Genomic DNA, 12,319 nt, shown 5'->3' with positions numbered 1-12,319 from the left:
TCTCCCCCAAGCATTGGGCCCTGGATCAACGATCCTGGAACCCAATGGGTGGCGATCAACGAATGAAGCATGAGTCGTCAAATGCTCCCAGAGCACCTGGCCGTGCAACCGATCGTTTTGAGGCCACACAACCACGTGGAGACCCAACGGGGATGTCGCAACCGGAGCAAGCCCCGATGTCCTACGACTACGGATACACAGGCACCTACGGTTCCTTGCAGTCCAACGAATTGCAGTACCCGGACTATGCACAGCAAGCCCAGCAAGTCCAAGCACCGCGAGCTCCCAGACGACGAGCACCAGAAGCCTTCTATGAGTCCATGCTGTACTTCAACCAGCAGGGTCCAACCCAAGGACCTTTTGAGGATGTTCCACAGTACCCGGCACGGCAGTCTGCAGCGATTGAAGCACTCAATCAATTTGCCGTTCCACAGTATTTCGAGGATACTGCAGGGTCTGGGGCCCCAGTGCTCTCGTCGTATCTCAACCCGATCACTTATAATCAACCGGGCCCCATGCGCCCAACCACCCAGTTTCCAACCGGTTTCACCATCGGGCCCGAGTCTATGAACCGATTGGAACCCGAGCTATCACTGCAGTCCGATCCGTCGAATCTGGAGGAGGCCGTGGGTCGATACCAACGATTCCTACGTCGCACTTTCGACCAGACGCGAGCCGGAAGGTTGGTAGAGGCTGGTGGATTGCTGCTGGAAATCTCCGAATGGCTTGTGACCAATGCACGGGATCTAGGTAAGGATTTCCTCTTTGTGTGAAGTGAAAGTATACAAGAGCAAGGGACCTTTGGCCATTTCCTATGGCCGTAGCACAGAAGTCGCACTCCCGGCGAGACCCTTGGAAGATGTCTCTTTTATGACCTTTTATGTTTCCCCGCAGGCCCGCGTCATGCAAGCATAATCTGGCATACTAACTATGTGCCACCTTAGGGCTCCTCCGCGACGACAGCGTTCATTACTCCGACCGCCTCAAGCTCTGGAACGACTTCAACTTGTGCTGGCTGGCATTCTGTCAGAAGCAAAAAGATCTAGTGATGGCTATGGTTGCCGGGCATCCATCACATATCAGTTTAATACGTCGAGATCGTCTGGAGGCCATGGGAAAGGACCTGATTCGACTTTGCGATCAGCTGGAACAACACGGTCTAGTGGATTACCAAATGGGCATATGGGAAGAAGAGATACTATCCGGTATAGTACAAGATACCCACCATTATCACCATATCTAACAACCATCTATACAGTCCTGGGCCAATGCCTCGATCTGATGGATAGCAGACCCGAACTCCCGGATCCCACAGGCGCACGCCCGTGAACTCAGCGAGAGCGAAAGAATGAAATGAAATGAAACCCATCAAAAAAACAAAAAAGACAAATCGCATCCCAACTTGCCCTCCGCCAAGACACGGCTCAGCGATCGGAGACTATTCGCAAATCAAGTCCCAGCCACAGTGAGCTATTGCTCGCTAGCGTCGCGCCATTCCCGATGTGCTATTGAATCTATCGCCCAAAACTAGGGCTGACTGTGCTTTCAGAGAGAGAAAGAGAAAGAAAAAGAAAAAGAGAATATCTTTTTCCACTTGAGTTGGGCTGCTATTCGCTGCCCTGCTCTATTCCATGACATCTCCACACTCTCGCCTCATTGGCCTCATGTGTGCCTTTTGTGCCCCAGTGGAGATCTTGATGACTTCAGGCCGTGTCGTCACCTTCCTACTTCCTCTCTATCCCCTTACACTATCTATTCTATATCCTAAAATGACGAATCTCACGAGTTGTACATAGCGCTATGTTTCATTTTTCTGTGTTTGCTAGGTGGTTCTCTGCTTTGGTCTCATGTTGTCTCAGGTGAACTTCCTTTCTTACTTTTCTCCTTTCTCTATTCTCATTCTCTATTTCTGATATCTTATACTGTACTGGACTGACTTGGAGTGGGCGTGGACAAAATGAACGGAAGGAAAGGAAAAGAAAAGGCCGGCGCAAAGGTGGGACGATACCGATGTAATGGAGTTCTTGGACTTTGTTTGGCTTTGGTTTGATAGTGTGGTTGAAATTTGATATTTGAAAGAGAGTTCTCTATCTAACTTTGTATACCTATGCTACGCCTGGTCTTCCTAGAGCTGAAAGGCGGAGATGAAGATTTAGATCGAGCCTGATATTAATCGGACCCGCTGAGGCTTGTTGCCCGTCTGCAGTGATCTCTGTTGGGTTGGTTGCTTTTGGGTATCAATCTCACGTTAGGCTTCGAGAACTGAATTTATCCACTCGCGGAGTATTACTCAAGCCACTACATAGAACCAATGAAATATAGTTCATCATATTCAATTCAATAAACCTTGAAATCCCCATATGCATTGAGAGTACAGGATATAAAAACAAGTCGCGAACTCGGGGTGCCATGGCTGGTGGAATAATACAGTGTAGAAACAAGAAGGGAAAGAATCCAAAGATGCCAATACGCTCGGTGTACAATAGGGAAGCGGAAAAGCGCAATATCCATCCCTTAACGCTTGACCCAGGTAGGCATCTTGCGGGCCTTGACATGACCAGGCTTCTTCCTCTCGACACGACGAGCATCGACAGTAATAGCACCAGCTGAAACGAAAAGTTAGCAACAGACATGCCAAGGGAAAATAGAGAAAACATACCTTTCCTAAGAACACCCTTCAAACCAGGCTCATGAACCATCAAAGCCCTCGCAGTAGCCAACGTCACAGCCTCAGCCTGACCAGTAACACCGCCACCGCGAACAGTAGCCCAAACATTATACTTATCCATACGCTGCGTACACCTCAGCGCCCAAAGCGCACTCTCACGATCATGAACACGCTTAAACGCCTCAACAAGACTCTTCCCATTAATCAGCACTTCACCCTCACCCTCAACAAGCTGCACAACAGCCGAAGACTCCTTCCTCTTCCCCTTACCACGCGCACGCCCATTCTCATCAAGCGTAGCCGGCTCGTTCTGCACCGCATACGGATTTCCAGGACGGAGGAAAGAACCGAGCGTTTCGCGGACTTCGGCCGGGACAACGTCTGGCTGGATGCGGTTGAGACGCTGCAGGATCTTGACGAGGGATTTGTATTTCTTCATCGGGACTGGCTCGCCCACGTAGTCGCGGAACTGGGCCAGCTTGAACCATGCCATGCGGGGTGCTTCGCCTGCTACTACTGTGGGCAGGGAGGCGTATTTCGCTTGCAGGGATTCCAGCTTCAGGACGTGGTCGATGAATCGGGGGCTGCCGGAGAAGTAGGCTGGGGAGGCGGGGATGATTCGGGCGGGCTTTGAGGAGAAGGTTCCGAAGTTGATTTCTTGGGCTGCCGGTGCCGGTGTCTTGGTTGCTTCGGCTTCTGTTGCGTAGCTGCGGCTGTTGCGGGCGTGGGTTTGGAGGGTGGAGAGGCGGGAGGTTGGTTTTGGGAGGGCTGTTAGGCGGAGTGATTGCATCGCTTGCGCGACGTTCGGTTTGGTCCACGCCATTATGGGTGGTTTCGTGGCAATTGGTCTGGGGTTCCGTGTTCGGGATATAGATGGACTCCGGAGTGTCATGTTTTTTGCTGGTCATGTGACCTGGAAATATCAGTTACTCCGAGCGCCGAACTACCAACACCGAGTGAAGGCTATATTATTTACTGATTTCAATCAATAATATTACTACTAAAGGAGTAAGGAATTGAGTGAATAGTTCCAATATTCGAATTCAAGCAGATGAAGGACGAAACTCCAGGAAATCGAGCAACTCATAATATCACACTAGACAAGACAAGTTCTCAACCTCAACATAAGGCATCAAGGGACACAATTAAGGCAGTCTACTCTGTACATCAACTTCTACTTGATCAAATTACTTTACGAAAGTGTGATTACGAAAGAGTAAGAATTTGCAAGAAAGAGTTTCTCTGTTCTTCATTGCTAGAGCTAAACTAGCATCGACCAAGTATCTGTTACCCAGCACTTGGTCGGATCATTCCGCATCGCAACGTATTCATAACCGTGAACGTGAGTTAACATCAACACGTAAGACCATAAGTCAAGGGGAGGTATTTTAGAATCCCAAAAGATTTCAGGCAGAGGAAAGAAGAGAATAGACAGGATGCGTCGGGATTGGCCTCGCATCCCTCATTCGGGGTATTTGGGGAGGAAATTTTAATGAGAGGAGCCACACGCTTATTTGAAGACGTGGCCATCGGTCCACTCGAGGGTCTTGCCCTCGACGGTGATGGGGACATCCTGGGCCCACATGTCCTCGATGACCTTGCGGTCAGCCTCGTTGGAGGCGTCGAGCTTGGTGTAGGTGTAACCCTCCCAGTCGGGGCCGACCTGGAAAGCGGGCTCCCACTCCTGGCCACGGACCATGAAGGCACCGTTGACGACACAGTCGTAGTTGACACCGTAGACGGACTGGGCACCGAAGAGGTACTTGCGGGAAGCCTCAAGACGGGCGTGGAAGCCACCGATCAGGTTGTTGGCCATGAAGGTGAGCTTGAGCTCGTTGTTGTACTTGTAGTCGACCTTCCAGAGGGAGTACTCATCGGCCTTGAAGTTCTTCCAGAACCAGGGCATGGCCTCAGTGCGGGGGTCGTTGTTGGAGAACTCGCGCTTCCACTCATCGAGGATGAGGGTGGGCTTGCCGAGAGCCTCAAGGGGGTGCTTGGGCTTGGGAGCCTCAGCGGCGGGCTTCTCCTCAGCGGCGGGGGCAGCAGCCTTGGGCTTCTCCTCCTTCTTGGGGGGAGTGTACTTGATGCACTCCTCAGCGAACTTGGGCTCGGGGAAAACGGCCTTGAAGGACTCCTGGTTGACGAGGGTGTTGTACCAGCGGGTAACAGCGGGGTTCTCCTGGCGGAAGGTCTTGTCAAGGACAGTGGCGAAGGCGCGGGTGAGGAGAGAAGCGGCAAAGATATCAGCCAGAGTGATACGCTCACCAACAAGGTAGGTGTTGGCGGTGAGGTGGGACTCAAGGACGGAGATGGCCTTGAGAGCGTTCTTGGCAGCCTCGTCAACGGCCTTCTTGTTGTAGCCGTCGAGACCCATCAGGGGGCGGTACCAAGCGCCGAGCTTGGGCAGAACCTCAGCGTTCGCAAAGGAGAGCCACTTGAGGATGGAAGCATAATCCTGCTTGGTCTTGCCGAGAAGGGTGGTCTTCTCGTTCTGGGAGGTGACTATGAACAGGACATGTTAGTCAAGTTGTTTTCAACCCGAGTGGATCCATAATGGAGCAATCAGGGGTGCCAATGGCACAATGTGATCAAAGAAAGAGAGAAAAAAAAGGGGTATCCAATTTTTCTTCTCCCAAAGCGGGGTAGCCAATTTTTTTCAGAGTGCGTGTTCCTCAACAGTATTGTTCTGACAGGGATAACTATAATATGAACTCATCATAAAAGATGAAGGCTTGGGCTTGGAGATTCTTGTGCATGGAAAAAGTCTTCGCTTACCATAGACGGCAATGGCAATGGCCTCAGAGAGAGTGAAGCCGTTGGCACCCTCGAAGGCAGGGATCTTGCCAACGGGAGAGATCTTGCGGTACTCAGCACCACTGTTGAAGGTGGCGGCAGAGTTGGCCTCGGTCTTGACGAGCTCGAGGTCGAGCTCGTTGTGCTTAGCAGCGACCAAGATGGCCAGGGTGCGACCGTTGTCCTAGACAGTGTCAGAAAGGAGCTAAGCAACCAGAGAACAGGAAACGTACGGGCAGACCGTAGAGCTTTCCGAATGCCATTATGAATGTAAGGGGTGGATGGAGAGAAAGAAAAGAAAGGAAGAGGAAGAGGGGCTGGCGAGAATTTTGTGCGGATGGCGGCCGCTTCGGCGCTCGGAGGAATGATCTACCGGGTCACGTGGTGTGGGGCTGTCAACACCTCTTTTTGCATAGCAACAGAACTATATAGAAGGAAGCGAAATTATATTCAATTTACCTTAGCTTGTGTTGCACTAATTGTACATCTGAGCTAGCGAGTGAACTGCAGTATCATAGTATCCCGCTTAAATGTCCATAGGGTTACGATATGCATCAAGCCCCAATACGTCGAAAATATAGGAAATATAGACAATAATGGTATATTATGGCTATGCGAATACTATTCAAATATGTACCCCCAGACAAAGCAAAGACACGAATAGAATAGCCTAGCACCGTAGCTATTCTTCCCTTTCGTCAGAATAATCAAACCCCCAAAAAAAATCAATACTCAACGCTTCATACCAAGCCCCTCCTCAAGCCGATCAAGCAAAGAATTCTGCGACGCAATCGAAGTAGCCGGTGACGGCGATCTAGGCTGATACTCTGGTTCAGAATCCTGCGCAGCATCTGCATCCACACCGGTCACTCCACCACTAGTCTCAATGTGTGGTCTTGATTCGTCGCCTTCAGTGACACTTGAAGCAACATCAGCGGCAACAGTGGCAGTAGAAGCAGAGGTAGAAGATGTCTCTGGGACTATAGAGTCCGTAGCACCATCGAGAACTTCCGGTAATTCATGGGATATGGCATGTTCCTTGCCCTGTAGTCGGAGACTGTATTTGTGCTGACGAGGAAGGCGTTCCTTCTTGTTCGAGCCAGTAGTAGCAGGAGCAGTAGCAGCAACAGGAGCGGTGCAATCAACGCTTTGATCAATATCCAGATCAGCGACTTCTGCAGCAACCTCAGCAGCAGCCTTCTGATCCTTCTTCGACTGAATTTCAGCTTTGCGAGCCTTCTGACGTTGTTTCTTTGCTCTCCGAGTAGCAGCCTTCTGCTCTTGTTTTTCCTCCTCTGTGAGTATCGGCTGCTGGGCTTTGGGTTGCTTTTTCTCACGAGAAGCAGTGATATTGGCAGTGACAGGGACGCTAACTTCAGTAGGAAGAACCATTCCGCCATCTTCTAGGTCGAGGTCGTCCATAGGACCAAGGTCCAGATCGAGGATATTGCCTTCTCCTTTCTCGACGCGCTCGTTCCATACGCGGAGAACCTTGCTCACGTCGTCATGGTGGGAGAGGATATCGAGACGGTGCAGTATCTTCGCAAAAAGAGTTGATTCGTCGATGTTCTGGTCGTTGGTGAACTCTGGGATTTCAAGAATGTTGAACGGCTCGCTGAGGGCTTTGATCTTGCTGTCATCGATCAAGACGGTGTTTGTCTGGTCCCATCTGTGACCGGGTTGGAGGTTCTTCGTCTCGGTCTTTGCCTTTAGCTTCTCCGTTGCCCTTTGCACCATTGCTCTTCGATTAGTAGTGACTGGAGCGGCTGGAGCCTCGCGTAGAGCTTCGTTTCCTGGGAATGCACTCTGGATACTGGGGGTGTCCCATACTTTGTGGAGCTGCTTGTAGACCTGGAGCTTGTTGTTGTACTGGCGCTGGGTGAGGCCGAATTTATCACGGCCCCACATTGCAACGACCTTGTCGTGCATCGCGCCTGGGAAGATCTTCTCGCAGACTGCTTTCATAGTCGGCGGCTGAGAACTCGTCCAGACCATCACGGAGTAATTCTTGATCAGCGAAGCGAGGAACTGGTCAAGGCCAGCACGGCTAGCAAACTTAGGCGGGAAAATGCGCTTTTTCCGGAAGATGAGAGTACCATTGAGATCGAGGATGATAAGTAGTGGACGCTTGGAAGGAGACTGCTGTGGCTCCTGTGATGATTGCTGCATGTATGCCTGTGTCGGAGATGGAACTTGGACCGGTGGTGTTTTTTCTCTGGTTGGTGATCTTGTTCTTCGATGGTCTTGTACTTGTATGATGGGTTGTTGTGGCAGTCCAGCCATGGTACTCATCGGCCGAACATTCTGGTAAGAAAGCGTTGGATTCATAGGAGGGATGAAGGGAGGTGCCGCGCCGTCGAGACCTTGGTTCATCCACGGCATGCTTTGTGCCATGGTAAAGAAATTGTTGATGTCCATCGTGTTCTGTGGTAAACCGTTGAACGGGTTGACGGGGTTGTCTGGTCTGGACAATGGGAGTTGGCTTTGCGGCATACTGCGGCGATTTCCTCGAGATTGAGAAACACGAGGTTGACTATTCTGTGCATTTTGGTGTCGACCACCTGCTGGACCTGTGGCTGGAGACGGAGCGTAGTGTAGCGGGGGATTGGTTTGCACAGAGTAATCCGCATGCTCAACACTGGGATACACATTTGATGAAGGGTCCCAGTTATTGTACGACACTCCTGGCGGGCCACCCTGACCCATTGGTGATGATCCAGATCTCATGTTTACTGCATTGTATGCCGAAATCGCATAGCGTGGGGTGTTGGATAAGTAATTAGAGACCGCGGCGTCAGACGCACGCTTCGGTTTTTTGTTTGCGCGAGACAGCTTGAATGCTTTTGAGCGTGACAAAAGAACGGTAGAGAAATTTGCGCGAGGTTTGCAAGCGAGGGACAGTTTCGAGGAGAACTATTCGCAGTCAGAGAAAGTGTACAACGGTTGGGCGTCTGATCTGTGTACCTGATTGGCGGCGTAGTGTGAAGACTGAGGGTAGCACAACAAAAATTGTGTAGTGGTGTAATGCGACAGGTCTCTAGACCGCAACAAATGCAGGGACATAGGGTCAAAACGCAATGCAAATGAATGTTGTCTGTCTGGCGCATCGGGAATCGCAAAAAATATCTAATCAGCCTTATCGCACTCACCGCCCTGGTCGGCAATATTTTTCTTTTTTGGCCGATCGTTCTTCTCCCGAGTTCACAATCAACCAGCAAAATGGCTGTTTCAGATATGCTCAATCGCCGAGTGCGTGCTCGCCCTGACGAGGAGGAAGATTATTCAGAAGCCTCGGACTCCGACGACGATGTTTCACAGCAAGGCATTGGACCCGACTCGGACGACATCCAGTCAGAGGTATGATATATAGTACACATCTACGATCCCCCTGCTCACAAAGTAAATAGGGATCAGACGAGTCCGAAGACGAAGGCAAGAACACCCCAGATTCAGACTCCGAGTCCGACAATGAAGAACCAGTTTCAGACGAAGCCTCCGACTCCGACAACGGCGAAGACTTCAAATCCAGCCTAGCAAACATATCCTTCGGCGCATTAGCCAAAGCTCAAGCCTCAATGAGCAAAAATAAGCGCAAAGACCGCCAATCCTCGAACCAAGAACCCACCGAAAACGCAACAAACACTCTGGATGACATCCGCGCCAAACTCCGCGAAGCACGGGAACTGAAAGCGTCAGCCCAAACCAGAAAAGAAAAAGAGCGCGAAGCCAAAGAAAAGAAACGAGCCTCCAAACACGCACCAATGGAACAATCCTCCAAACGCGCCGTAACCCGACGCCTTACAGTCATCGAACCAGGCAACGCCCCGAAAGCCCGCGATCCCCGCTTCGACGCAGCAGTAATGGGCCACAGCGGCGCAGGCAAGCATCCATCCGGAGGCAAAGCCTACGCATTCCTAGATGAGTACCGAGCGTCCGAATTAAAAGAGTTGAAAACCCAACTTTCGAAAACAAAGAACGAAGAGCAGAAGGAGGCACTCAAGCGTCAGATCCGGTCTGCGCAAGATCGGATGCGCGCTGCTGCGAATAAGAAGCGCGAGACTGATGTTCAGGCTGAGCATAAAAAGCGTGAGAAGCAAATGATTCGGGAGGGGAAGAAGGCCACGCCTTATTATCTTAAGAATTCTGAGCTTAAGAAGCAGGTTCTTGAGAAGAAGTTTGGGGAGATGGGGAGTCGGGAGCGTGGCAAGGCGCTTGAGCGACGGAGGAGGAAGATGGCTTCTAAGGAGAGAAAGGAGATGCCTTGGGAGCGGCGAGGGTTTGGGGAAGAGGATGGTATGCCTAATGGGGGGAAGAGGAGGAGGTTGGAATAGGTCTTGGGGTTTGTCATGTCTGTATGTAGATTTGAAGGTTGGAATTGTGCATATCATACGGAGTCTTCATCTACCCTTACTGTATACAGCAAATATTCCAACGTCAAGGAAACAAGTGCATTAAAATTACCGAATCCAAGACTGATTATGGTATTGTCTGCAAAGAAGAAAGAAGAATAAAGAAGAAGAGAAAAAAAAAGACAACCAAAACAGACAGATGTATGTGAATTATGAGAAAAGGACTCATTACCAAAATGCTTTATCCCCAAAAGCAAATTCAAAAGGTATATTGCGAATCACGGAACCCCCGACGCCCAGAGCAAGTAGAAAATGCCAACAAAAAGCAACAAAAGTAAAGAAGCAAAGAGAGCAAGAGCAAGATTTTACAGGGGACATGGAGCGGACCCTGACCCTGCGAATACTGTCGTGGCATAGATAACATGAAAGAAATGCAAGCATCATTTCTGAAATATGATAAGGACCCTCGGCTCGATCATCCAGGATGAGACGGGGATGTAGAGTGTATGCACGCGTGCCCAGGATAACAATTGGTATTGGACTTGCCAGACCAATGAATGGACTTGTAAGATCATGAGGATTAAAGAACTGGGCGGCGATGATATTGACAATGCAGCCAATGCCACTCCATCAGGTGTATGTGGGTCGATCACAGATGAACAAGCCCAAGCAAGTTCCATCATTGCTTGAGACTGCAGACCTCTGACAAGATATCGCTAGACGACAAAGCAAGATAGATGGTATCACGAATGGAAAAGATCCCAGGCGCGGGCGCAGAGACCCAGGAATTCATCCTTCTTTCTCCGCTGTGTCTCGGGCGAGTCTCTGCCTGCGCCGAAAGGTCCAGGAAATGATGTCTGGAGGCCGGCCGTGGAAGCTGGGTTGGGCCGGTATTGGGAGTCTGGGCCATTGCCTAGCGGTGGGCTTCCATTATCCCGCTCGTACTCGCTTCGAGGGCGTCGGCGTCCGGCGACATCTGTGGGCAGGTACATGCCGTGTGCTGGGGGCGCACCCGGGGCTGGTGGAGGCTCCGGAGCCATTGGGGCAGTCTTGGGACCTGCGTGGAGGATCTGGGGCGATGGTGGGGTGGGAGGCTGGTGGCCACCATAGTGCACGATGCGTGGCAGCAGTTCCTCCCGTCCGCCAGACATCTCCTGCACGGCCTCCTCAGCGGAGCGGTACTCTCGGGGTCGGTTGGGGGTGTGGGATACGCTGGGAGGAAGGCCGGGAGAAGGCATTGGCGCCAGAGTGTTGGATTGCGAGGAGTTTGTACTGGATGCGTTCAGATGGATGTTGGCGGGGCCTGAATCCCGGTCGCGGCCCAAGGCATCCGATCCGAAGACATCGGAGAGGGGAGGAAGACGGTTGTTGGTCTGTGTGGCTGGCAATTGATGCATGTGCGAGGTTGCGCCCAGAGTCGGGCTCTGGTTGACCACATGGCGAGTCAGTGGCTGCGGCTGGTAGCGACCAGTAAAAGTCTGGTGTAGCGGCGCGGATTGGATCACTCGCTCGTTTGCGAACTGGGAGGCGGACGGAGGGACGATAGACAAGCCTGGCGGAGGTCGTCGCTTGGAGGTTCCTTTGGGCATGCCCATGAGCCCCGATTCCGATGGCTTGACGCCGTCCGGACCATCATCCTTGGCCGATCTCTGCATGCGCTGCTCAATTATCGATCGCTGCTGATCCCGCACGGAAAGGCTGCGCTGCAGCTGCTCCCGCATGATGGGATCGTGGGTCTGGAATCCCGGCGATAGGCACGCCAGGCCGACATCTTGCATCGTCACACCATCGCGAGCTGTCATCGAGCCCTCCCGGGGGGCGCACAGTCAAACCGCTGGAGGATGGGAGGCTGGTCGAGAGATCCAATTTCCGAGGACGAGGGCGACTCTGCATGCGCGGCGGTGATCCGGGTTCCTTTTTCACTGTGATTCTCGGGCCTCCTTGGGATCTGGACAAAGTCAGTACTTGGTCTCAATCGGCATCAGCTAGTCTTACGGAGACGCGGGACCTTTCTTCTCGGTCGGAGAGCCCTTTGCGGCTGAAGCATCTCGGGGGCTTGTGGACATCCGGGGAGATGAATTTGAGGGAGCACTAGCCGGCAAGTTTCGCGGGCTGGGGTTGCGATGTGGATGCGGTGAGGACAGAGCCACGGAAGCCACTGCGGTCGACATGATAAAATATTCAGATCCCCGTCACACGCAAGGAGAGCATTGAACGTGGGATCGAGGAAGAGAAAGAGAGAGAGAGAGAGAAAGAGAGAGAGATCCAGGGGGAAAAGTACCAGGTACAGATGTTCCAGAGACCCAAAGAGGGGGATCAGTTCGCTGTGGCGTCTCCCCCCAAAGTACCTGATACTTGAGTGGATCACGTATTACTTTCCTGAGACAAGTGGTGTTTGGAGCCCTTTTTCTTTGTTTCTTTGTCTCTACTCTGTACAGTCTGGCTACTCTACTCTGTCCTGGGTCTATAGCGTACAGTAGAGTACTCTGTACTCTGTACATTTCCGATC

General features: G+C 51.7%; 6 protein-coding genes across 6 annotated transcripts; 2 read left to right on the top strand and 4 right to left on the bottom strand.

The window, feature by feature from the left end:
- Nucleotides 1-44: 44 nt before the first annotated feature.
- N7508_007029 (uncharacterized protein) lies at nucleotides 45-1,329 on the top strand (the record flags this gene model as incomplete). The annotated part of the gene is made up of 3 exons (XM_058465094.1): nucleotides 45-750; nucleotides 945-1,205; nucleotides 1,259-1,329. 3 exons carry the CDS (start codon nucleotides 45-47, stop codon nucleotides 1,327-1,329), a joined length of 1,038 nt encoding a protein of 345 aa, XP_058318947.1.
- A 1,185-nt stretch (nucleotides 1,330-2,514) lies between these two features.
- N7508_007028 (mitochondrial 37S ribosomal protein uS9m) lies at nucleotides 2,515-3,491 on the bottom strand (the record flags this gene model as incomplete). The annotated part of the gene is made up of 2 exons (XM_058465093.1): nucleotides 2,515-2,606; nucleotides 2,660-3,491. The coding sequence occupies 2 exons, from the start codon at nucleotides 3,489-3,491 to the stop codon at nucleotides 2,515-2,517; spliced, it is 924 nt and encodes a 307-aa protein (XP_058318946.1).
- A 687-nt stretch (nucleotides 3,492-4,178) lies between these two features.
- Nucleotides 4,179-5,724, bottom strand: N7508_007027 (putative translation elongation factor eEF-1 subunit gamma; the record flags this gene model as incomplete). Its single annotated transcript, XM_058465092.1, has 3 exons — nucleotides 4,179-5,170; nucleotides 5,444-5,645; nucleotides 5,695-5,724. 3 exons carry the CDS (start codon nucleotides 5,722-5,724, stop codon nucleotides 4,179-4,181), a joined length of 1,224 nt encoding a protein of 407 aa, XP_058318945.1.
- Nucleotides 5,725-6,193: 469 nt separating this feature from the next.
- On the bottom strand, nucleotides 6,194-8,167 carry N7508_007026 (NIF domain protein; the record flags this gene model as incomplete). The annotated part of the gene is made up of 1 exon (XM_058465091.1): nucleotides 6,194-8,167. The coding sequence occupies one exon, from the start codon at nucleotides 8,165-8,167 to the stop codon at nucleotides 6,194-6,196; it is 1,974 nt and encodes a 657-aa protein (XP_058318944.1).
- A 513-nt stretch (nucleotides 8,168-8,680) lies between these two features.
- On the top strand, nucleotides 8,681-9,792 carry rrp36 (putative pre-rRNA processing protein; the record flags this gene model as incomplete). Its single annotated transcript, XM_058465090.1, has 2 exons — nucleotides 8,681-8,818; nucleotides 8,869-9,792. The coding sequence occupies 2 exons, from the start codon at nucleotides 8,681-8,683 to the stop codon at nucleotides 9,790-9,792; spliced, it is 1,062 nt and encodes a 353-aa protein (XP_058318943.1).
- Nucleotides 9,793-10,553: 761 nt separating this feature from the next.
- N7508_007024 (uncharacterized protein) lies at nucleotides 10,554-11,981 on the bottom strand (the record flags this gene model as incomplete). The annotated part of the gene is made up of 3 exons (XM_058465089.1): nucleotides 10,554-11,605; nucleotides 11,643-11,758; nucleotides 11,806-11,981. The coding sequence occupies 3 exons, from the start codon at nucleotides 11,979-11,981 to the stop codon at nucleotides 10,554-10,556; spliced, it is 1,344 nt and encodes a 447-aa protein (XP_058318942.1).
- Nucleotides 11,982-12,319: the final 338 nt, after the last annotated feature.

This window comes from Penicillium antarcticum, assembly GCF_028974205.1.
Source record: "Penicillium antarcticum strain IBT 31339 chromosome Unknown utg000006l_segment0_segment0, whole genome shotgun sequence".
NCBI lineage: Eukaryota > Fungi > Ascomycota > Eurotiomycetes > Eurotiales > Aspergillaceae > Penicillium > Penicillium antarcticum.
Note: the sequence above shows the minus strand (reverse complement) of the source record. Positions and strands in the feature narration are given on the sequence as shown.